Genomic DNA, 26,230 nt, shown 5'->3' on the forward strand with positions numbered 1-26,230 from the left:
TGTAGAACAAATAAGAGAGAAGGCTGGGGATAGGGGTGAGTGGAGAATGATTGTGCATGGACAATAGTTTGACATAGTCTGAAAGGATTTCTCCTAGTCTTCTCTTTTTTCCACATGAGAGAGCGGAGAAGTAGGAATGCCAATTAAATGAAGCAACCTTGCTGTGGATGTACTGTGTGTTGCTGCATTACTTTTGACCTGGACAGAGGACAGGACACAGGGATGACCCTTCATCCATGAGGAGCTAAGATGAGAAGGAAACAAGTGGTGGTGGTGCATGTGAGTGAAATGGGTGGTAGTCAGTGTATGTCTTGGCTACCTCCCATATTAGGGGAAAGAAACCTTTGGTGTCTGTGTGTGCATGTGTTAGTGTGTGTGTGTGTGTGTATATATATATATATATATACACATGCACATACATATACCAACAGCATTTTCCCTTTACAAGGGAGGTAACCAAAGTCAAAGGCATAAATCCACTCCCACCCATTTCATCTCCACATACTCCACTCCCATTCACCACCCCTCTCTCCCTCTTGTGTCTTCCTAAATAATAGGTCCTCCCTGCATCTCTCTCACTGCCCTGAGTCAGAGGCAATGAAGCAAGACACAGCACATCCACAGTAAGGCCACTTCATTTGATCGGTGTTTCCCCCTTCGATGTCCCTTCATGCAGAAAGAGAGAACATGGGGAGAAACCCCTTCGGGCTGTGTCCAAACATCACTCATACATACTCCCTCACCCCCCTATCCCTCACCCACTCCCTTCCATACATCACAGTATCATCCAAGCATAATCATTCTCCATCCACCCGTCTTCTGTCATCTCCCTTCCTTCCTCAACAGACATTCCCTTCTATCCCAATGCCCCTTTTACCCCATCCCTCTATCTCATCTTTGGTTGTCCCCCCATGTTCACTCCTTCCAACTCTGCTGATTTTTTAAAGTAGAAAATGTGATCACAAAGTATAGGAATTTCATCTGATGAGAGATATAGAGCTAAGAGATAAATCACATAGACAAGGCAGATATGACTTCATGAAAAAATTCTTACAGGTTTGGGGAAATTCTTTATAGGTTCAGAGTAGGCACCATATGAGGATGAAACTTTTATTAAAAGGACATTTTGCTTGTTCAAGCTTTTTCAAGTACACAGGTTACGTACTTGAAAAGGCTTCAACAAGCAAAACATACTTTTCATAAAGGTTTCACCCTCATATGGTGTCCACTCTGACCCTCTGGTTGGAAATTGCCATTTTAAATAAAATTCTTTGTAGATTGGAGGTAATTCACCCACACAAAAGAAACAACAAAAATGAGAAATCTTGATAAACTTCTAAAACTTAGGTGTGGAAAAAAACTGTGCCAAGAGTTAATACATACATATACCAAGGGCCTTTTCCCCCTTACCAGGGGAAAAAGCCAAGAGTTAGTGGGAGAAAGAAAAGAAATAATTGAACAAATATACTTTGGTCTATATCATTATTTTCCAATTAGCATATTTAGATTTGAATTCATGTACTGTTCCAGCTTGGGCTATATTACATTCTAAGCTATTACAACTATCTATGCATCTGTATGGAAAACTATTTCTTCATATCCTTTAGACATATAGTGATTATTTTCTCATCAGAGGCTTAAGGAAGTGGATAGCTTTATGTATTTGGGGTCCCATGTGGCAGGAAAGGGAGGAATGGAGGTGGAGGTAAATTGTACCTTGAGAGAAGCTAGTAAATGTCTTGTGGGGATTAACAAGTGTTATGAGAAATAAGCAACTGGGAATGGATACAAAGAGGAGACTGCATGAAGGGGTGATTGTGTTGATGGCAATGTATGGGGCAGAGACTTGGGATTTAAGAAAGGAAGAGAGGAAAAGTTTCAATGTGTTTGAGAAATATGGTAGGGGTTACTGGATTGGACAGAGTGAGAAACAAGGAGGTGAGGAGGAGAGCAGGAGTGGAAAAGGAGATGACAGATAGGGGTGATGAAAGATTATTGGTATGGTTTAGACCAGGGGTGGGGAACCTTTTTGTGCATGAAGGCCACCTTACAATTCATCTTCCCACATAGAGGCCGCACTGAACAAATTAGTATTTTTTTTTTTTTTTTTTTTTTAATCCCTTTTTAGGGGACGGTGTAAGTTTTCCATCCCCCTCCCTAAAAATTCAGTTTAAAAATATTTCTTTAATTTTAAAAATATACATATGTATAAAAATTGTTCCAATTTCTGGGAGTGACATCACTGAACACGGTTAACTTTGCTTTCGTCTATGTGTGTGGTGTACAAGTTTCAGGTGTATAATGATTTCAGACTTAAAAAATATTCAAGGTCTTTTAAAAAAATAATATGTATATCAAAGGCTGCAGAAGGCCGCACTTGATGGCCCGGAAGGCCGCAGGTTCCCCACCTCTGGTTTAGAAACATGGAAAGAATAAGTGATAAAAGATTAGTAAAAGAGGTGTGGAAGGCAGAGGTGGAGGGAGTGAACTTAAGGGGAGAATCAAGGATGAGATAGATGGATGGGATGCAAGGGGCATTGTGCAAGAGGGGAATGTCTGTTGAGCAAGGAAGGGAAAAGGCAGGAGATAAGGATGAGTGGAGAATGACTGTGTCTGGATGATACTGTTATGAAGGAGGGGGGGTTGGGGTGCTTATGTGTGAATGATATTGCGATGCATCCCAAAGGGATTTCCCCCTCGTCTTTTCTTTTTTTTTTTTTGCATGAGGGGAAGGTGAGGAGGGGTTGCCAATTAAGTGAAGCAACCTTGCTGTGGATGTACTTGTCTTGCTGCATTGCAATTGACCTAGGGCAGTTGGCGGACTGAGGGATGACCCATGTGGAGCTGAGATGGGAGGGGTGGAGGGGAGTGACATGGGTGGGAATAGGTATATGCTGCTGAGTTAGCTACCTCTCTTATAAGGGGGGAAAAAGCTTTTGGAATACAGATAGATAACTTTTTAAAGCCCTCCTGCTTCTGATCATGGGATCTTGTGGTGTACCCCTTTAGCGACTTGAATGCTATAATCATATCACCTTTTTCTCTTTGATCTTTCAATGTTGGCAGACACAGTGCTTTTAGTCTCTCCTTATATGGTTTATCTGCCAGGCTAAGGACCAGTTTAGCTGGTGCCCTTTGTATTCTCTCAATGTTGCTTATATCGTACACTTTGTGTTGGGACTATACCACTGACACATATGTCTTGGATGGATCAGGATTATATATATATATATATATATATATATATATATATATATATATATAATAATTTCTTCATCCATATAATGAAGAGCAACTTTAATTTTTTGCAGCAGTCCATATGTCACTCCCACAGTCCTGATATGGGACTGTTTGTATGTCACTGGCTGAAAGTAGTAGGAGTGGGGCAGTTGCCAGTTGTTAGTGTGGAATGGTGTAAAAAATGCAACTAAAGTTGATAAAGTGAGATTGTAGGTACAGCCCAATGGAGTTGTGAGGGTTCAGATATTAAGGACAACCATAAGCACTGGTCCCAGAGTACATATGAGAGAATGGAAAGTGATTGTAATTGGATGAAGAAATTATATGGCCAATTGGAATGCTTTTGTCTGCTCCATATATTTTTCAAGAGGGGGAAGGGGTTGCCATAAAATGTAACGGTGGTGGTAAACCACAATCAGTTGTCAGGTACTGTTATGGAGGTGCTGTCTCATTGCATTGCCTTTGACCTGAGCAGAGTGACATGGGATGGGGATGACCCTTCATCCACAACATACAAAGATGGAAATGAGGGTAAGTGGGTTTTGGATGGGTATGAGGTGGGTGTACATTTTGACTGTCATTCTAGTTATACATACATATACCAAGGCTTTTTCCCCCTTACAAGGGAGGTAGCCAAAAAGGGAAAGGCATAAAATCATTTCCACCCATTCCATCCCTGAATACACTCCACACCCTCCCTCTTATCTGAGCACCTCCTGGATGACGGGTCATCCCTGCACCTTGTCCACTGCCCTGGGTCAGAAGCAGTGTCACAAGACACAGCACATCCACAGCAAGGCCGCTTCATTAAATCGGCGACCCCCCCCTCTACATCCCCCCATTGCATAAAAGGAGAGGACGGGGAGAAATCCCTTCGTGCTGCGTCAAATTTTGCTCACACATACCTCCCCCCCGCCCATTCCACCTCATGCAATCACAACATATATAAATATATATAAAAAATATTCTAGTTATAAATGGTGAAAGACCCTTTGGTATGCATGTATTTTTTTTTTCCTTCAGTTTTCAATTTTCCTTTATTAGTTTCTGAACACAAATGAGGGAATTTTCAGTTTCTAAACGAATTTCTAAATCTTGGAATCTGGATTCATGCAATGTAATCCATTCTTTGAAAATCTGAATTTCCTAATATACCTTCTCAACATCCTCAAATAAGCCCTTGTAATTTGTTAGAGCCTTACAAATTGTTTGTTTCAATTCAGTTTCACTTCTGTGAACATGATTTTTCACTTTTTTTCATCACATGAGAACTTGGAATTCTTATTTTTTTCCATTGATGATGCAAACAACAATACTGGGTTGTGATCTACCAAGTCTTGTTATGGGATTTTTTCTATCACTACAGCTTTTACCTTACCTTCTATTTTCACTCCTGCCTCCGAGGGTGTAGAAGCTCGTACCCTTATGTATAGGTCTTGCCCCCCCCCCCCAGCTTTCCACTCCTCTTTCTCATCATTTTTGTACTTTCATGTACTTTCTCATTATCTCTTGAATGAAGTATCTTTTGCTTTTGATGGCCTTTTAGTTTGGGTTTAAGTACCAAAGTGGTCCTCCCCCACTTCTAAAATGAATGCAGAAGATGTGCATCTACCAACCACTATTCATAGTGAAAGATAGATCACAAGGCATTCTTACATAATTACTAACTATTCTAGGTATCTGCTATCATTAGTACAAATTTGTATGAAATTGGCATTGCCAACAAATCTATCAAAATAAACAACATTTGAGGATGGAGCCTTTATTAATAAGACATTTTGCCTTGTAACAGCTTTGTCAAGTCTGTTTGGTACTTGATAAAGCTGTAACAAGCAAAATGTTATAAGACTTCATCCTCATATGGTGTTTATTTTGATAATTCAAATTTAATGGCTTTACACCCACACAAGCACTTATGGTATATATTTACAAAGCCACTTGTAAGGCATACATTGTTCCCCTCTCAAGTTGCTCAAGCAGTGTACAACAGTTTATAGGTTAAAAGAAAATACTTATGATATGACTTATGTGCTCTAAAAGTTACATAGTTGGAAAGCTATTTTATTTGCCAAGTTGATAAGATTGATATATTTGATGGCAAGTTGCATGACAGTTCATCAACAGTTAACAGATCTAGGAAAACCCACACTGAACATTGTTCTAAGAATAAAACTGGATTTCTTTGGCATGCAACAGAAACTAAACATGCTTGGTATTGCCATTCAAGGTACAATAGTAAATATAGTGCTCAGTGTTTAGAATGAATGGACAAGTATGTGATAACAGCTGATGCGAACAACTGAAACAACTATTTATAACAGCTCCTAAGGAACAATGAATGATGCTCCATGCATTCAGAAACTGAAAGAGCTGAATGTACAAGGGCATGACACACTCACATCCAAAAACATCCACACCCACACAGCACATCCAAGAGGAAGAAAATGTATTCTATGATCTGCAAATAAAATGAGTAAAAATGTGGAGCTATATGTAAAGTTGTGAACAATCACACACTGAGAGTACTTAAGAGACCAGCTGGACAAGGAATAAGAGTGAAAAAAGTACTGTATGTGGCAATAAAACTGGATGGTAGTCCTTCTATTAAGCCTAATCAATAAAGAACATAGCATTGAGCAAAAGATCTTGTTCACCAGATTTAATGGTTATTCATTTCCACAAAGTACACATCTAATTTCACTGTTCTTTTATACTATACATTATATGATAATGCAAGTTAACTGCATGAGGCTCAAAGGGGAGATCAAATTATGGAGAAACTTTTGCTTATTCATAATTTAACTGGGTGTTATGGCAACCAAATTGAGTAAAATCATATTCATACCAGAATGCCTATGAAAAATTGGTGACAAGACCTGTATTATTTACAAATTATGAGTTTACATCAGTGCTTTTAATGTAACAATATTAAGAAACTTGTTCATGTAACATAACTCACATATAATAAATCAAAGTTAGACAATTACCTGCCTATGATCCCATCATTACTGGATGCCCTAAAAAGATGGTTTGTGTCAAATTGGCATTTGAAATTCAATGAAAAGAGACATGAGAATGCATACATATTATGAAATATACATCAATATTGAATAACTGTGCAAAACATAATGCATAAAATGTATGGATAAATTGTGATAAATGAGACTTATGAAACATTCAAAAACATGTTAATGTTTGTGTTGTAGCGGATAATCTTAATCTGTAGAGAACTGAAATCTAAGTAAAAGGTTACCCTCCCAAAGATAACTACAAGTGGGCACACATAACTGGATTTCTGTGACAAATGCCTCTAACTGTTATGAGTGGAAAAAAGAGAAGTAAATCTCTTAAATCACATATTTCCTATTTTCCAGTGCTTCCCTTGTAAGTCTTAACAGAAGGGTTACCAATATTATTGATCATAAATGAAAGTCTAATTTATTCCAGCCACATTTCTTAATTTTGTTTTATATATCTTCCAAACCTGCCAGCTAAAACCTAAACAAGAAAAAAAAATTGCACAAAATTTTTAAGAATTTGACAGATCCAAGATAGATCTAGCCAGATACCCTAGTTACAACCATCACACAGGCAAAGAGCACCTCATTTCAAAGTGCCCCACACTAACAATCCCTTGACATCAACACAATATTTCTTCTTCAGTGACTTATGGGTGTGCCCAGAGGCCAAGGATCAGTCTCCTGCAAAAGACACTATGAGCATTGGATTTAATGACAGAAATAGGACCCCATTGGGCCAGTGTTTCCCAAACTTTTCTGACCCTAGCACCCCCTGTAGTAAGGTCTAAGCAGTTTAGCACCCGTTACCAGCTTATTACTAGAAGGACAAAGAAAAGTGTATGTATGCACCCCTATAATTTATTTCAGCACCCCCCAGGTTGGGAAACGCTGCAATGGGGAAATACCTTGTTTGCTGTGGCTTGTGACCTAGACTTCATTTTTACTAGCTTTATGCCACCAGCTTTGTATTTACCTAATCTAAACACTTCTATCTGACCATATGTACTGGAATAATTCCCTATAACTATTGATTCAATTTCTCTTGCATTACAAAATTCATGCTTCCTTCTACCAATGGAATAATGTGTTCTTCTTTCTACCAGGAGAATGACACTTATTTTTATCTACCACATCCCTTATTTTTTTTATTTATTTATTTATTTATTTTTACTTTCACCGTTCATTCCTTCAATTTATTGTGATCTTACCTTTTCTGCTTTTCTATCATCTCTCTCAATTTAACTCTTTCCTCCTCTTTGGGTTTTTATCCATCCTCTCTACACTTTCATAATTTCTTTGATATTTTCTTTTGAGTTGGTATAGCATCATTATCCTCTATTTTGTCTATTCTCTTAATTTCATCTTCATTTAATTTTTTACATACCCTTATTACAGTCATACAGGTGGGAAAAGATGGATTTAAGGAGGGTTGCAGGAAGGAGAGAGTGAGAGGGAAAGAGAGGAAAAGAGAGTGAGAAGGAAAGAGGGAAAGAGGAGAGAACAATAGAGAGAATGAATTAAAGACAGAGGAAAATTGAAAGAGAGAGTTAGAGAGAAGGAGAGAAAGATTCTATACTTTTCCCATCATCATTGTGTATGCCTATTATTGTTTTATCACAAAAGTATTATAACTCTGTGGATTCCTGATTAATAATTTAGCCCTACACTACATGCTCTTCATATTAAGTGGGTCATTTCTACCCTACTGGAAGCATTCAAGTTAATTCTTTCCCTTCTGCAAGCCTTTCCTGAATGATCTGTAATTCACAAGTACTATACAATGTCTAGCATCTACTTTCAAAGAAAAGCACATGACCAAACCCATGTAGTCTTGCTTACCGCTTACTGTCCTCTTCCTTAGCAAAGTCTTTGTTGTACAAGACACATTCACCGGAACTAATGCAAACCTTCACATCCAGTTCAAGGTCAATGGTTTGGTCTTGGGGCTTACTAGATCCAACTGAACTTGGGGCAGACGGTGCTCCTGGAGTCAAGTTTCCTGTTGATTGTAAAATGAAACAAATAAAGGCAATGACATATGACCAAAATGTATATAATTGTTTGACAAATATTTCATCTATAATCCAAGGCTCTGTTCACGACTGTATGATGAATTACCTCTATCCTCACCAAACTATCACACACTAGTATTATAAGCAAATGAACTTACCTGCCCCAGACCCTGAGCTTATGGATTTCTTACCAAGTGGTGAAGGTGTTGTAACTGCATCTCCATTACACTCATTTGCATTTGCAACCTCAGTGCTGAAAATATGTAAGAATCAACATTCTGCTGTAGGAAACACAAGTTATTGCATAATGATTTGCTTCCACAATAGCGAAAAAAATACTTATGTACAGCTGGCAAAATTTCTGTATGTAAGAGTCAACATTCTGCTGTAGGAAACACAAGTTATTGCATAATGATTTGCTTCCACAAGAACGAAAAAAATACTTATGTACAGCTGGCAAAATTTCTGTATGGACCACTTACTTGTGCAACAGTGGATGATGTGGCAATAGTGTTCTTCTTGTAAATGCAAAAATGAACGCATGTAGAATTAAATTTCAGCAACATTTGCATTCCCTTAATGCAAGCACTTCTGCCATATAAGCCACATCTTCATTTGGTGGACCATGTGAAAATTTTGCCAACTGTACCTTTGTACGAGAAGCTGGGAATACTTCACAAGTACAGTGAGTCCTCCTTATATGGTAATTCTTTATCTGGTAAATTCACAGTTACGGTATTTGGTAATTACTACCCTCGATTCTATTTACGGTCAGAAAAATTCACAGATACGGTATCCGCTCGTATTTTGAAGAGGAAAGAGCAGGGAGAAGGTACATCTGCTATATCCTATTATTACATGTTATAATGGGTTTGGTATACTGTAATTTCAATTTGCGGTAAGGTTTTCAGGAACCCATATGTACTGTATAATGAGGACTTACTGTACTTTCAGTGATGATATGGATATCAAACCTTAAAGTATTGAAAGTGATGGTATCAGTATCTGTGGCTTCAGGTGGAGTAGGTGTTCTGCCATTGATACTTGGAACAAAAACATCACTCATATCTACTTCATCTGTTGGATTGGAGTCGGACGATCCGCTGGTCAAAGATGAGTGACGTCTAGTTAAAAAATCAATTCAACTGTTAGCCACAAATATATTGCAGTTATGTTTTGGAGGACCATCACCCACACAGTACTATTCACACACAGGCTCTCAGTAACCAATCGCCTCTGAACAACACTTGATACAGACTTAGGTGGTGACGTGGTTTACACACACACACTACGACAAATTCTTACCCTGGAGCAAATTTCACCCTTGGACCTGACGTATCCGTTATGGAGCCGTGTGATGGTGAACCCTCTACTGACAGAGAAGTCCTTTCGCTACTTGCAGCACTGACGCTACTAGAAATGTAATGAAGAAAATCTCATAACTATCTATTTATCTATACACCAAGGAGTTCTTCCCCTTTATAAGGGGGGTAGCCAAGTCAAAAGCACACACCCATCCACCACCCATATTTCCCTCTCATCTCGGCTCCTTTTGAATGAAGAGGGACATGGGAGGGGGGCGGTCACTGATTAAGTGAAGTGGCCTTGCTGTGGATGTACTGTGTCTTGCTGCATAGCTTCTGATCTGCAGTGAGCAGGATACAGGGATGACCCTTCATCCACAAGGAGCTAAGATCAGATAACTATGAATTCTAAAACTAATCAGAATACTTTAATTTCTCAGTTATATACAGTGTCTTTATTTCTTTTCTTTATCTGACCTTGATAGGTCAAAATGTCTCCTTTCAGCATGCCTTGCCATTGTAATTGTAACAACTAATTGATTTCATCATGTGCAGCAGTCTCTCTTTTTACACATTTAAAATGAGTATTTTTTTTAAATATGATAACAGAAAGAGGAGACTTACTTTAAGCACAATTATTATTACACAAACCACATTGAAGAAAATATTACACAGCTATGTAATGCAACCCCTAGTACATATTCAGGGGGTGAGGGTGTTAATGATATTTTGATGCAGCCCAAAGGGATTTCTCCCCATCTTCTATTTTTCTACATGAGGGGACAGATAGGGGGGTCGCCAATTAAATGAAGTGGCCTTGCTGTGGATGTGCTGGGTCTTGCTGCATTGCTTCTGACCCAGGGCAGTGGGTGAAATGCAGGGGTGACCCATCATCCAAGAGGAGTCAAGAAAAGAGGGAGTGGAGTATGTGGGGATGAAATGAGTGGGAGTGGATTTATGGCTTTGACTTTGGCTATCTCCCTTGTAAGGGAAAACAAGCCCTTGGTATATGTACTAAATTTAAGTCAAATGGAACATCTTACATGATGTAAGCCAAGTTAAAACCATGATCAAATTTAAAGCTAGGTATGACAAACGGAGAAAAAGAAATAGGATTCTATAAGCTTAGCTCCTTTTCAGCATATTCCAATGAGATGATTACATTAAATTCTATGGAGAAAAAAAGTTTATTTTGGACAATTTTTATAATATACAACCACTCATGGCATGTAACCCTTCCATAAAAATAGAGGTCACTGTACTTCTTGAACAGTTACTTACAGGGATGGTTCCTTGACTTCAATAGTAGGTGAAGGAACTTTGAAACTCTTGGATCTGAGATGAGTTTTCTGTCCCAGCCCCAAACGGTCCCGCATAGACGTTGCCTTCACGCTTTGTCTACGGAGCCTCTTTATCATGTCCCTTCTAAAGTCATGGAAAACAACAGCCTCTAATTCTTGTAGTCGTCTCATCTCCTGCTCAATGGTACTTGCAGAGGCGCCTAATGTCTTGAGATCATTCACTGTCTTGGCTTGTTCATTCATTTCAATTTCCAAAAGCTTTGCACGCTGTCTTGCATCAAGGTTAGGATCATAAATAAAGGCGGGCAGACTGGCATTGAATTGTGCTTGTCTCCTTGTTAAAGCAGATTCCTGCACACCCAAATAATTGTTAAAAGAATAGAAAAAGCAACGACATTGGAAAAACGAGAGAATAATGTCAAACTAAAATGGTAACACGTTTTCAAACTTATAAATAAATATCAATTTTTGTTTCAAAGGAAAACAAAGAGTGATGGTTAGTAATTTTGTAGCCAACTCATAAATAACCATGTATAATATACAAATTTCAGTCATTACATATCCCTCAGTCTCTATAACCAAATTCAAGATGTTTAGTTCACTTTAATGCAAGTAAAACATTGTACTGAGAAACTTGCCAGTGAATCTAGTAACCACATTACCTGAGAACTTATTCCATCAGCTTCATCGGCATCGTCTGAATCATATTCTCCCTGAGGACCACCTGTGTCAGGTGCCCCAGTCAACATCGTCAGTGTTCGGGCCAGGGCACTAAGGTGTTTTCCAATGGTTACATCAAAGTGTAGATCCACACCTTCCATTTGCCACTGCACATTTAAGAACCATTTTGCATTCTCAGCTGAAAAAAACATCAAAACTGAAACAGTCATTGTGAAAGTGACAAAGTTCAGATCTGTTGAGAGAAATGGCAATTAGTCTGTCTGTTTCAGCTTGGTGTCAACTGTTTTGCTGCACTGCTTCCATGAGGAACTAAAATGAGAGAGAAACAAGGGCAATGGATGGGGGTGAAATGTGTAGGAGTAGGTCTGTCCCTTTGACTTGGCTACCTCCCTTATATGGGGGAAAAACTCTTAGTATATAGGTAGTTTCAATTTGGTAAAGATCTAATACAGATTTAAAGTATGCTTTGAGTCAGCTACTCTCTTATGAGGGGGACTGAGGCTGTTGTGAAATTAAGTTACAATGGCCAGGGTCCAGTAGAACCTGCAAGTCCTGGAAGACAGACATCAAGAAAAATCTTCTCCCTATTACTTGTCTTCAAAACCTGTCAATACTTGAACTTTCATCTTTAAGTATAGCTAAAGTGTGTGAGGACTCATCCAGGAGGTGCCAAGATAAAAGGGAGGGAAGATGGAGGGGAGTGGAGTATGTTAGAGATGGAATGGGTGGGAGTAGTTTTTATGCCTTTTTTTTTTTTTGCTACCTCCCTTGTATGGGGGAAAAAGGCTTTGGTAAATGTATTCATGTATGAGGAGTTTGGTAGGTATGCAAGGAATGTATAATACATAGTGAAAAATGTGGAGGTTAGGCAGAGAATGGGAGTGAAAAGAGAGCCATCAGAAAGTGATGATCAAAGGAAGGTGAGATGGTTTGGGTACTTGGAATGAATGAGAAAAAGACTAGTAAAAAAAGTGTGGAAAGCAGATACAGATTAGGGAAACTTCTATTTCTCTATATACTAGGGGCATCTTCCCCCATACAAGGGAGGTAGCCAAGTCAAAGGCACACACCCACTCCCATCCACCCTCTTTGTTTCCTTCCCACCTTAGCTCCTTTTGGATGATGGGTCATCCCAGTCTCCGACCTGCTGCCTGGGTCAGGAGCAATGCAGCAAGGAAACTTATGGAAGTGGTATTGTGTTGTTGTGTGGGGGATTGTTAGTGTGTTGAAGCAAACAGACTAATCAAAAGATAATCAAGTCATTTGAACATACCTTTGTCAGAGCTTTTGGCAACAGTTCTGCTACATACTTCATACGTTCCTTCAGATACAGTGCAGAGATTCATTATGGTCTGATCTTTGAGATTTGGCTTCCAGTCATCAAGGCTTGTTTCAAACTCGGGTGCAAAACGCATACAAAATCCTTTGAATCTGGCTTTACATACTAAAGACCCAGAGTTGCATGCTGATATAATAGTACTCTCTAAAGTCACAACCACTGCATCTCGTGTTTCTGTGTCTACAACTTGATGACTAACCTGTATGGGAAATCAAAATAGGTATGCATTCACACACAAAAAATGTATATCAATATTTTTGTTTTGTTTTATGCAGTCCTAAACTTCAATCCTATTAATCATCAGCATTACATTTCAATCCTGTTCTTTATCAGTGGTAGCTAACCTACTTACAGTAAACCTAGTCATCCACATTGACATCAAAAAGTCAAAACAATTAAACCTACTTTACTCACTGAGCGACATGGGTTTAGTGGTAAGCAAACACCTATGTCATCAACAGTGAGCTGCAGATAGAGATTGTTCTTGATGTGAGCTGCAGAGGACAGGGTAGAAAACTGAGGAACCTTTTCAAAAACTTGTTGTGTGGCCGTCAAAACTTCCTAATAAGGGAATAAACAATGAGTAATGCCACTTAAGTTGGGAAAAGAGATATGAGTCAGTAATAGTAATCATGAAAAATTCTTGTGCAGTATTTAGAAATACAAGTTGGAAAACAAGTAAGACCTTGTTAAGTGATGCTCGCTGGTCACTCCAATATTCGTATGCATTCTTGTAATTAAGCCACACTAAAACAGCCCTGTCAACTGCCAAGGGCTGGACACAAACCAAAGGTCGAATCAAGCGAATGAGGACCACCTCTCCATCGTCCACGGAGCCAGTTTCATTGTGGAAGGCATTGCGAAGACCTGGGTGTTTAGATATGTTTATATACATGCATATAAATTAAAAATTACTTTGATTTATAAAACACATAAAATATTCATATACTTCTGAAAAGGTAGCAATATGAACAACAAAATTTCTTACATATTCGAGTTTTGAAGAAAGCCAGTTTCTGAAACTCTGGTTCTGCTTCCTCAAACATCTCATTACGTATGAGTTGCCCCAAAGCGACATTAATATCCACCTACAAAAGGAGAAGAAACCTATAAAATATGGAAAACACATAGAGTGGGAAATGTGGAGGTGAGGGAGAGAATTGATGTTGGAGGAAAACTCTCATCAAATCAGACCTGAGAGATATTTCATTCATCTGACAACCTTTGCATCATTTGTGCACATGTTGGAGTATCTTGTCTGGTGATGGGATGATGCCTAAATTTGTTCTGACTCGGCTTCGTCCAGAGGAGGCAGTCTCCCATTGGCGTCTCCCGGACCATCCGCACCCAGGCGGGACTCAAGCGGACATTCCCCGGACCTCCTCCCCACTCTGTTCACTCGTCACTACGTTGAAGGAACAGATGGAGGCCCAACGGGAATTTTTCCGCGCTTCTCAAGCGCGGTTCGTGCACCGCACGGAAGCTCGTGAGGAGTCACCGCCCCCAAGGGCCCCCCTCGACCATCTTCCACTTGCTCGGCCCCCCTCTGTACCCATCAGTGACCGGGATGGTAGCGTGAGGTTCCTCTCTGCCCGTCCCGACCCCTCCTACGCCGACGACGATGTCCACAGCTCCGTAGGGGGGGGGGGCCACGCTCCCTTTCCCCTCCCGTTTCCCAGTCGGAATCCTCGATGGTGGTCCCACCTTCCTTCTCGGACGTCCTCGCGAGGGTTCGGAGGGCGAATCGACTGGGCCACCCGAAAGAAGAGGAAGCCACATTCGAGTCTGACATCTTCATGACGGCCAACTCTCAGAAAGCCCAGCCTCCTCCCCTCCACCTTCCATGGAGTACGCAGACGGCGAGAGCCATGGCCCAGGCCTCCGACGCTCTCGCAACAAGGACGACCGAGAAGACGCGTTGGCTTCCGGTCCCATTGGAACACCAGAAGCGCTTCTACACCCCATCGGGGTCAACCCTCGGAGCAGCCTCGATCCCGGCGAGGTTACCAGAGCTGGTTAAGGCGGACGCCGAGTCGCTGCGCAGACGAAACGTCCTCCTCTCTGGCAGGGAAGTCAGCAACCACCTTCAATCACTGGCTCTGTCCCTGGCGGTGAACTCCTGGCTAGAACGCCTCCTTGCCTCGGCGTGGGGGTTCTTACCCGCACTACAACCCCAGGAAGAATGCGACCTCCAGGCTTTTTGGCAAGCGCGAGCAGAGCCCTGAAGCATCAGGTTTCCTGTCTCTCAACGTCCTGGGCCAACTTCGAGTCCCGCAGGAGAGACACCATCCTCGGGGACCCCAGTGACCCCCTCCTCAGGGAGATTTATGCTCACCCACACGCTGATTCCCCCGGATATGGTGGACTCCGAGATCCTAGACGCAAACATTATAGAGGCTCCGGACTCCCCCACAGGACTCCTAGGAATTCGCCAGCCCCTCTGCACAGGATAGGGGGTTGCCTCTCCCTCTACTGGAGAGCATGGGAAGAGGCCGGGGCGGAAGACTGGACCTACTGAGTCATTAAGACGGGCTATTGTCTTCCCTTTTCCACTGTCCCAAACCTCTCCCTCTATCCCATCCAAGTCAGCAGCTTCCACCCGGACTCGGCTCGCGGGCGGGCCCTAGCGGAGGAATCCTCCGTTTTGCTCCAGACAGGAACTTTAGTGGAAGTCTCGACTCCGGACCCAGGGTTCTTCTCACGGCTATTCCTAGTAGAAAAGACAACAGGGGTGTGGAGACCAGTCATCTATTTGTCTCCACTCAACAAGTTCCTTTTCCCTGACAAAGTTCCGAATGGCCTCCCCAGAGTCCGTAAGGGCGTCTATCAGGGAAGGGAACTTCATGGTGTCGCTGGACCTCCAAGATGCATTCCGCCCAGCTATGCCAGAACACCTGAGAATGGTCCTAACCTTTGTCCTGAAATTGGGCACAGTAGTCAACGGAAAAGTCAGATTTCTTACCAGAACAGAGAGTCACGTACCTGGGTATGGTCCTGGACTCCTCCCTAATGGAATCCTTCCTAGTAGGAAAGGGGATCCCGAATCTCGCTTCTCTAGTTGCACAGGCACTATCGACCAGGTTCCTGACGGCTACACAATGCCAAATCCTCCTGGGCCATATGGCCTCCATATAGAAATTAATCCCCTGGAGTAGACAAAGAATGCGACCGCTACAGTGGCTCCTCAAGTCTCAATGGGCCCCGCAAGAGGGAGAACCCCTACAACACATCTCCCTCACCGAAGAAGTCAAGGATTCTCTTCTCTGGTGGAAGGCCCATGCAACCTTCTCATGGGGATGCCCCTCGGCCCATCTCCCCCCGAAGTCCTCCTGTTCTCCGATGCCTCCAAGGAGGGCTGGGGAGCCCACCTCAACGACGATCACATCAGCGGTTCCTGGTCCACAGTCGAGCGGACAGCCCATATCAATTGGCTTGAGTTGAAAGCAGTACTCCTGGCTCTCCGTCACTTCAAGGATCAAGTCTCAGGAAAAGTAGTGGGCATAATGTCGGACAACTCCTCGGTAGTACCCTACCTGAACGAGCAAGGGGAGTCTCAGGAACTATGCCTTCTGATGATGGACATCCTCAACCTAGCCAAGAATCTCCAGGTGTCACTCAAAGCCCGTTACATCCCGGGGAAGAGGAATGTCTGGGCGGACCACCTCGGCAGGAAGAATCAGATAATCAACACAGAATGGTCCCTCTATCGAGAAGTAGCGAACTTCATCCTCAGCAAATGGGGCTCCCCTCTAGTGGACCTTTTTGCAATGAGATGGAATCACCAACTCCCAATATTTCAGCCCTTTCCTGGATCCTCTGACAGCATTAATTTTCCTGCGAAAATTACATTTTAACGATTCCAAGTCCCGATAATGCTCTGAACTTCCGATTCTGATAAATGGTTAATAAATGTACTTTGTATATGGTATGTACTTTGTTCATAAAGTATTAGTTACCCAAACCAATTGTAGGTATTAAAATCAGGTTCGTATCAGAATCAGAAGTTTTGAGCAGTATTGGGACTTGTGTCAAAACTTTTTAGAAATTTTGGTATTTTCTCATCACTAATCTTGTCATACCTTCCATTATATTATTTATGTAGACAACCTCTTCGCCTAGTCCATCCACCTCATTCTTGGTCTTCCCTTCAAATTCCTTCCATCCACTTCTGCTTTCCACACTTTTGTTTAGGTACAAGTCATTCTTCCTTCCCCTTCACCATACCACTTGGTGCCTCTTTCGTTCACTCCCATCCTCCTCATCCCACATACCATCTTTGTACACATAATTTTTTCCTTAAAATGATACCCATTCTTCTATTTCTGTTTCTACTTTATCATTCACTGCATCCCATATTTCTCTTAGGTCTGCTTGATATCATTTCTCTTTTTGCTTCTAATCTAATTTGTTCACCTTCACCTCTTCTATGGTACACTCCCTTTTATTTTCCCTCCACTTGAACTCCAGTCTCAATTTTCCTTCCGCCAGATAATAATCTGATAAACCACTACCCTCCTCCCTAAATACACTTATGTCCCTAAGTCTTCCTAGCATATCTTATTACTAATGTCTAAGTGAGAGACTAACATTTAAAAGTATAAATTTTCACATGAAGTTCTAAGGACCTGTAGAGACATACTAGAATGTAAACATTATAATTGTAATGTTTTCTTAAAATGATTTGATAATTATTTGTTGTACAGCCATACCTGAGCTTTTCCAAAGAGTTTAACAGCATTGCTTGCTGTTTGAGATGTATGTGATGAACCACTAATATTTTCTACTCGATTGCTCAGCTGCAGTTCAAATAGCCCAGTTTCTAGCCGAACTGCAGACTGGGTTGGAGTTGTTGCAGTTATCATTATTCCCTGTGAATTGAAATAAATACATTAATAAATATGCATACATATCATGGAACAAATCACTCTTATCATTTAAGAACTACTTGTACCCCATCTTTTCTCATTTCTCCTCCATTTTCCTCTCCCAACACCTTCACTTTCTTAGCATCTCCCACGGCTAACACCAATCCCTCCCTATCCTCCTCCACACTCAACAGCTCTCTAAAATTCTCTGCCCATCTTCTTATCTCCTCCTCTTCCGTTAACATCTGTCCATCTCTGTGCCTTTCACCTTTTCTGCTCTACTTGACTTACCTCCCCTTCCTCTCTTAACTTTCTTCCAAAACATCTCTTTATTACTTTCAAAATTTTGTCATACACCTCCCCTATTTTATATCTACTCTCCTTTTTCCCTCCTTTATCTTTTGTTAAAGGAGAGAGGCTGGAGGAAGTGGATAACTTTAGGTACTTGGGGTGACATGTGGCAGGAAAGGGAGGAGTGGAGGAGGAGGTAAATTGTATATTGAGAAACACAAGTAGTGCCTCAGGGGATTAAAAAGTGTAATGAGAAATAGACATTTGGGAATGGATAGTAAGAGGAGGATGTATGAAGAGGTTATTGTGCCAATAGCACTGCATGAGGCAGAGACATGGTACATAAGAGAACAAGAGTTTAAATGTATTTGAGATGAAATGTCTGAGAAGTATGGTAGGGGTTACTAGGTTGGATAGAGTGAAAAATGAGGAGGGAGTGTCTCTGATTAAATGAAGTGGCCTTGCTATGGATGTGTTGTGTCTTGCTGCATTACGTCTTTCCAAAGGCAATGGGCAAGATGCAGAGACGACTTGTCATCCATGAGGAGCTGAGATGGGAGTGAGGGAGGGGTGGTGAATGGGAGTGGATGGGTGCTAGTGGATTTATGCCTTTTGACTTTGGCTACCTCCCTGGTAAGGGGGTAAGAGCTTTTGGTATATGTATCTTTTGTTTTACTTCTCTTTTTTCTTTGTACCTTTCACATGTTTCTCTCTTCCTACTTTGAAACCAGTCCCTGAATGCTTGCTTCTTCTCTTCTATTACCTTGTTCGCTTCATCATCCCACCACTCGCTACCCTTCCATCAATTACCTCCGATCCTCTTTGTTCCACATACCATCTTTGTATACCTTGTCACATTCTAAACCAATATGCATGAAAACAGTACCTTTAGTCTCAGTTGAAGAGTGAAGAGAAGACGTCTTGGGTGGACAGAGTGACTCGGGCCTTCTTCACCCCACAGTGGAACAGGTTTGTCTCCTCCTGCCATCTTCTGAACAACCTCATTCACTTCCTAAACATCAATTATCTTGTTAAAAAATTTATCATAATGTGTTTCATTTGTTCAATTTGAAATTCAAATTAGAAACAAACACTTATGATCCAAGTGTAATACTAAATGTTCAGGAAATGAAAATACTTATAATTCAACTAAAGAAACATTACATATATGACAAATGAATAATAACCTTCATGAAGACTTTTTGAACAAACACAAGGTGGTTAAGAAGATCTGTGGTTAAGCAGTGTTCAAGGGCACCAATTTCAGCGACGGCACTCAAGTACCCCCCTTCTCGGAGCACAACCCCATCTAAAAACAAGTAAAAGCAAGCATAAGCAGCATACTGAAAGACCTTGTCCATTAACAATTATTAGTCTGTTCATTTAAATGAAGGTGAGCATTTATTGAGAGCAAAAAATATATTGGATTTTGGAACTGCAATGTTACAAAAATCCACAGTAACATGGAGGGATAATTTCTACACGACAAAAAACTGTAATCCACTGAAGTGCAAGAATGAGCAACTAATCTGCAAAATCTGTGAAGAAATTCTCTGTCATCCAAAAGTGATTATGGCTACAAACCTGCATACTGTTCATTGTTGCTGGCATCATCCTGAAGGTATTCAGCCTCAACATGCACTTGTGGTAGTTCAATGCTTGCAGATGATGGCAAATGAGATTCACTTGGCTGAAAAGTAGTTTACGAAATCATTATACATTTGTTATGCAAAAAACAATATACCTACACATGTGCACCAAAAGGTCCCTTTTCTCTTACGAGTGGGGTGGCCAAGTCTTGGCCTACATCCACCCATTCTCCTCTCACAGACCAGAGCCATACATCAGTCATCTAAAATCTCTACTTATAAAGGAATGATCCCTGCTGGTCAAGAGGGTTAGAGTGTCGCTACTTGAGACAGAGATAGAGGTGATGGCGGCTCAAACTCTACTGCATGTGAGTTGGACCAAGGGCATGGTTCATTAAATTCCATGCTACAAAATCCTCTGTAAGGGGCATTGTCCTAGCCTCCTGATAGGTGGAGTTTGTGATGTTAAACCAAATCCTCAATCATCATTATCACAAATGAATTATGTTACTTTTGATCTACTGCTATCCCTCATTTATAGGGCGAGGTGACAGCAGTTCAGCATTACTGCTGTCTCTCCTCAATACTGCTCCCTCGAACCTCTCCTTTACTACTTCTATGGCTACCGCTTTCTAGTCTTCCTATGGTGGGGGGAATGAATCTGCCACCATGTACTCATGTGCAGTGGCATACAGAGGCCTGGTGATGCCTGGGGCCAAATCCTTGATAGTATGCCCCAAAGATTCAAGTATAAAGCCTAGTACTAAGAAATATTATGAAACATAAAATAAACGCTTTATTTGATTTAAATATAAATCAGAAACTGATTAAATTCTTTTCCCCAAATGATCTGATTGGATACCCCTCACCATTTGGATGCCCAGCGCCACCGCCCCTTTGGCCCCCTCTCTGCATGCCACTGCTCATGCGTCACAAAAGGGTGCTAAATGAGACTGAGTGAGGGAACTAATCCTCCATTCTGTATTTTCTTCCTACACAAAGTCACAACTTTCACCTATAGAAGAGATTTGAAAAAAATAGCTTCCCACACAGAGTACTGGATACCTGGGATAACTTAGATAAAGAAATAGTGTGTGCAAACACTATTCAAGATTCTAAGAAAAAACTTGATGCTCCCTTCCCATATAATATAACTAGGTAAATACATATAAATGACCTCACAGTGAAGGAAAACATGAAAAAAGCTAAACATACTTAGAAGAAGTGGAAGCATGATATTTGGACAGCAGAAATAAAAACTTACATAGACACCAAGACAATGGTTGGACAAAGGATCTAAGAGGAAGCACCTGCTAGCTCATTGTTCAAGGCAGCTCAACAACCCCTACCTCCACCTATAGTAATTATTATTGTAACAAAACTTTTTTTCACATACCAAATCATGTAGTTTTGTTGAAAATGAAAGATGATGAGTGGAGAGATGAATGTTGAACTTTGCCTTTGCACCTGTAATACCAAGGCTGGATACCTGTTCCATGCGGTATTGTGCTTGTAATGAAGGCAACAAAGCTGCTTGAATACACAAGCTCTGGAATGAAAATTTGGAGTTCTCTTACATACATGCATATACCAAGGGCTTTTTCTCCCTTACATGCGAGGTAGCCAGAGTCAAATGGCATCATTCCACTCCCACTGTATAAAAAATATATCAACCAATTAACCTAAATGCAGGTTATGCACAGGTAAAACAAACTGGAGATTTTAAGAGGGAATAATACCTGCAGTAAAATTGAGAACTGAATAACAAGCGGGTTGAGCAGAGTATCCGAGTGTGACGACTCCAAAGTTTCCCCTGAAGCGTGCTCTGGTGCTGGGCGAGGAGATGCCGTTCCTCCATCAGGTTCCTCAACTGTAGCTCCACGACTCAACCTGGCACTTGGTCTTGCCACGCGTAGTTCCTTGATGATAAAGATTATGCAAATTAAATTTGGATGGGTGAGTGGAGAATGGTTGTATATGGATGATGTTGTGACTGCATGAGGAGGAATGGGCGGGGAAGTGGGGGGTGGGGTAGTATGTGTGAGTAAATTTTGACGCAGCCCGAAGGGATTTCTCCCCGTCCTCGCCTTATATGCAAAGGGGGACGGAGAGGGGGGGTCGCCGATTAAATGAAGCGGCCTCGCTGTGGATGTACTGTGTCTTGCGACACTGCTTCTGACCCAGGGCGGTGGGCAGGGTGCAGGGATGACCCGTCATCCAGGAGGTGCTCAGATGAGAGGAAGGGTGGGAGGGGTGTGGAGTGTATTTAGGGATGAAATGGGTGGGAGTGATTTTATGCCTTTCCCTTTTTGGCTACCTCCCTTGGAAGGGGGAAAAAGCCTTGGTATATGTATGTAAATTTGGATGGGAAAACATACTTGTCCTTAGTGGAAGTTGTTTTACTGCTCGCTACTAGCTAGAGAAAATCATGATGTAATAAATTTGGGCTGTAGTTTACTAACATTTTGTCTTTCTGAAATTGTGATAATAAATAACTTAATACAATTCACAAACCAGATGCTGTACCCTATTACTCTGGTTCCTAACTTGGGACATTTAAAGATAGTATTCTATTTGTTCTCCAGTGTTTTCTGGGTGCTAAGAAACAGTGTTTATAATGCTTTAACCATTCATTTATCAATAATTGAGAAAAATCCAAGATAGAAAACTGGTGTTGAAAACTTCAGCTTTTGACACTTTCAAAGTTATCACATAATTCCTCAATCACATTTACTGATCTAAGCATCTTTCTCCAGCTTCCCTTCTCCCTTGTTCCTCACCTCAACAGACACTTTTCTCACCCTCTCCATGAACACTTGTTAATACCCTTTTCCTGACATACTTATAGACCACAACACTAAATTCTATACAATATTGTAAGTATAACTGGGGAGGAAGAAAATTTGTACTATACCTGCAGTGTGAAAGACAGCTGCTTGCTTCCTCTTGTCATCATATCATGCAAAATGACTGGATGCTGGGGAATGTCAACATTAATATCACCAATTGTGATGAGGGCAGAATTTTTTTCTTTGGCTTTGCGAGATAAACTTGAATAAAGACCTTGACTCTTGCCAATGGTAACTCGCACAACAGTTCTGTTGATAAAGAATTAAATTATTCTGTATTGTCATCCTGGAGCAACCAATAAAAGAGGAAGGGAGGGGTGGTGATTGGGAGTGGAGTGTGTGGGGATGAAGTATGGGAGTGGATTTATGCCTTTTGACTTTGGCTACCTCCCTTGTAAGGGGAAAAGGACCTTGGTATATGTATGTATGAATGTCAAATACAGGCAATTCTACATTGATTATGCATATCATGAATAGAAAAAAAAATTAAATTAATATTACAATTGTATAAGAAGGGATGGGAGACGGCAAAAAATAGCTGTTTTTTTAATGGATGAGGAGGGTTGCCATATAATGAAGGAGTGAGGGTAGGCCTAAACCAATTTCAGTATTCATACCTACTGTATACAATATATAGAGACTACTTAGACTAAATGTAGTGACAGGTAAACTGAACCAAATAAGAGATTGAGGAGGTAGATTTCAGTCTTTGAAGATTACAATCTTAGGTAAAAATTTACACTTTCCAGCAAGACTTGAAATTAAAAAAAAAAAAAAAACTCACTGCTGATTTGGAGCTATTCCTTCCAACAAGACAATCATTGAGGTACCAATGTGGCCAGTCAGGGACAACTCTGAAGTCGTCCTTGAATTGGGGTGCAAGGTTGTTCTTTGACCTCTCACCTTTTCCCTGCAATAGTAAACGGAAGTGACTGCAACAACCATCAAATGCCCATGTCTCTTACTTGAGAGAGAAGATAGATATATTGTATCTCTGACTACTTCTTATCACTTTAATCTACACCCAGTGATCAATTACCTCCTCTACTTATGATAGCGGTAAATTCATCAAATCAATCATTGGTATAGAACATCAGTATAATCACATTCACTTAAAGCTTTGTGTAATTGAATCTTTTAAATTTGAATACTTTTTTATATTATTGACAAGTAAGATAACATCTATAGGTGCTAGTTTACTTGCTTGAGAAGAAAAGGAAAGGAAACTCTTCAGTTCTAACCTGAATGTCAGAGAAGAGTGTATTGCTGTCATTTCCGCTTCTAATTTGAGTCCACTCAAAGTTGCCAGCAGCTTTGTTCTTTGGATCTTTGCTAAACCAAATACAACCAAAGGTGTTCGTTCACCAGAAATAAGGCCTGTTGACAGGAGAGAAAAATATACAAGTTTATTCTGAGATGTTGGAGAACTTTCACTTCAATTTCATTCTAAGCTATTAAGAATCAATTGTTTAGAAAAAAATACAGCTCTGCTAAGTTTGACACAAAAGCAGTCCACTAACCTAATTCCTTTGTCTTGTCCACTATATATAGGTTTATTCTGAGATGTTAGAGAACTTTCACTTCAATTGCATTCCAAGCTATTAAGAACTGTCTAACTGACTGTTTAGAAAAAATATGGTTCTGCTAAATTCGACACAAAAGCAGTCCACTGACCTAATTCTTTTGTCTTGTCCGCTACAAGAGACGATGGTTTAGATGAGCCAAGTCCAGCTTCTACATCAGGAGCCTTAGTTTCCTTCAGCAAGTCATATTTACGACTGCCTTTGTAGCCCTCCGACACATCCGGAATCACTGAAGATCTGCAATAAATTTCAATATTTGTAGACATGAACCTCGATAATTTCAATATTCAGAGACATAAATCTTGAGAATTATAATATTCATAGACATGAAGCTAAAGAATCATAATATACAGAGACAAAATTAATTCCATCAGTCTTGCAGGAATTGATCTGATTTCAAGATTATATTAGAATTATAGGATGTGATAAATACTGATCATGCAAGAAACAAATGAATTCCATCAATATTGCTTGAGTTGAACTGATTTAAAGATTATTATAATTATAGGAAGTGATTCCTGTAATTTAGGTTTCGGCCAAATACTTATATTAAGTTGATATTCTGGGGACTTGACCCCCTTAAAAAATAAATAAATAATAATAATAGTAAATTAATAAATACATATACCAAGGGCTTTTTCCCCCTTACAAGAGAGGTAGCCAAAGTTAAAAGGCATGAATCTACACCCACCAATTTCAACCCCACATATTCCATTCCCATTCACCACCCCTCCCTCCCTCTTTTCTTAGCTCCTCCTGGATGATGGGTCATCCCTTCATCTTACCCACTGCCCTAGGTCAGAAGCAATGCAGCAAGACATACCACAACCACAGCAAGGCCACTTCATTTAATTGGCAAAAAAAAAAAAAAAAAAAAAAAAAACCCTCCCCTCATGCAGAAAAAGAGAAAATGGGGAGAAATCCCTTTGGGCTATGTCAAAATATCATTGGCACTTACTCCCTAACTCCCCCCAACCCATCCCCATACATGCATCACAGCATCATCCCTACACAACCATTCTCCACTCACCCCTATCTTCTGTCTTCTTCCTTCCTTCCTCAACAGACATCCCCCTTTCCCAACGGCCCTTTTACCCCATCCCTCCATCTCATCCTTGGTCATCTCTCATGTTCACTCCATCCACCTCTGCATTCCATATTTCTTTTACTAATCTTTCCTCACTCATTCTTTCTGTGTCCAAACAATCCCAATACTATTTCATCAACCTTATCTCCCAACTCCTTTTCCACCCCTGCTCTCCTCCTCACCTCCTTGCTTCTCACTCTATCCAGCCTAGTAACCCCTACCATACTTCTCAGACATTTCATCTTAAACACATTTAAACTCTTTTTCTCTTCTTCTCTAATGTAAATAAATAAAATAAAATGATAATGATAATAAATCAAAACAAAAGTCTCACCTCTGTTGTACAGTTTTAGTTTCTGGTGTCGTTGTGTAAAGGTCCAACAAATAATAGATATTTCTCCAGCACTTTGGTGTAGCCATGGGTGGAGGAGGGGTTGTCTGATGGACTTCTGCTGGACCCAGGAGTGGAGATTTGTCTGAGGAGCAGATGGTGGCACCCTCTAGACCAGAACCACTTACACTAATACTGAAGAGTGGACTGCCAGTAGCTCTTTCAGCACCACCAAGGTTCATATACCCTAATGAAGACATAACACAGTGTTATAAAGGAATACAAAGCATGAAAATGTCTGTGCAACAAACTTTAATTCTATCATACCATAATATGTTAAATAAGGCACACAGAAACCATGCTTAACTTTATGTATTCACGGATACGTATATCAAACCCATATCGACAGGATTTCAAAGCATTGTGAACCACTTAAAGTTCCAAACAATACAAAGAAATTACCTGGTATGCCTTGTTGTGGTGAAGTAGGATGTTAGGGAATGTATACATATTTGGTTACTGTGTATCTAAACTATACCAACAGGATTTTCAAGCATTGTGAACTGTTTAGTTTTGGAGCAAAGTAAATTATCTTTCACTATTAGACTGTGAAACAAAATCTGAAATCAACTAAGTATGGAAAGCAATGAAGTGACTATAAAGCTCTTTGCTAAAATTAAACTATGCTCTCTATTTTTATTTGATTGTGCAGCAATTGTGAAGTTTGGCAGCCTCTAC

The 26,230-nt window shown here is 40.6% G+C and overlaps 2 protein-coding genes across 17 annotated transcripts in view; one reads left to right on the forward strand and one right to left on the reverse strand.

Moving 5' to 3' along the window:
• The window catches only part of LOC143040046 (uncharacterized), a 99,153-nt gene that overhangs the window by 36,479 nt on the left and 36,444 nt on the right, over positions 1–26,230 (forward strand). The gene's annotated exons all lie outside the window — the stretch shown is intronic.
• Positions 1–26,230, reverse strand: part of tweek (transmembrane protein KIAA1109 homolog tweek) — a 101,975-nt gene that overhangs the window by 18,567 nt on the left and 57,178 nt on the right. For 8 of the 15 annotated variants that reach the window (XM_076210633.1, XM_076210642.1, XM_076210645.1 and 5 more), the window contains exons 47-68: positions 25,496–25,739; positions 24,166–24,311; positions 23,733–23,868; positions 23,276–23,401; positions 22,557–22,740; positions 21,382–21,561; positions 21,039–21,191; positions 19,638–19,743; positions 19,241–19,362; positions 18,940–19,065; positions 17,607–17,765; positions 13,886–13,985; positions 13,583–13,764; positions 13,303–13,458; positions 12,832–13,096; positions 11,540–11,736; positions 10,858–11,228; positions 9,578–9,685; positions 9,247–9,396; positions 8,431–8,525; positions 8,100–8,259; positions 6,228–6,257 (exon numbers count right to left, since the gene is read on the reverse strand). In XM_076210633.1, the coding sequence (XP_076066748.1) occupies positions 6,228–6,257; positions 8,100–8,259; positions 8,431–8,525; positions 9,247–9,396; positions 9,578–9,685; positions 10,858–11,228; positions 11,540–11,736; positions 12,832–13,096; positions 13,303–13,458; positions 13,583–13,764; positions 13,886–13,985; positions 17,607–17,765; positions 18,940–19,065; positions 19,241–19,362; positions 19,638–19,743; positions 21,039–21,191; positions 21,382–21,561; positions 22,557–22,740; positions 23,276–23,401; positions 23,733–23,868; positions 24,166–24,311; positions 25,496–25,739 (3,496 nt within the window). The remainder of the gene's footprint in view (positions 1–6,227; positions 6,258–8,099; positions 8,260–8,430; positions 8,526–9,246; positions 9,397–9,577; positions 9,686–10,857; positions 11,229–11,539; positions 11,737–12,831; positions 13,097–13,302; positions 13,459–13,582; positions 13,765–13,885; positions 13,986–17,606; positions 17,766–18,939; positions 19,066–19,240; positions 19,363–19,637; positions 19,744–21,038; positions 21,192–21,381; positions 21,562–22,556; positions 22,741–23,275; positions 23,402–23,732; positions 23,869–24,165; positions 24,312–25,495; positions 25,740–26,230) is intronic. The other 7 variants (XM_076210637.1, XM_076210634.1, XM_076210646.1 and 4 more) reach the window with 6 other exon arrangements.

This window comes from Oratosquilla oratoria, chromosome 27, assembly GCF_046742065.1.
Source record: "Oratosquilla oratoria isolate Oo_2021 chromosome 27, ASM4674206v1, whole genome shotgun sequence".
Classification (NCBI taxonomy): domain Eukaryota; kingdom Metazoa; phylum Arthropoda; class Malacostraca; order Stomatopoda; family Squillidae; genus Oratosquilla; species Oratosquilla oratoria.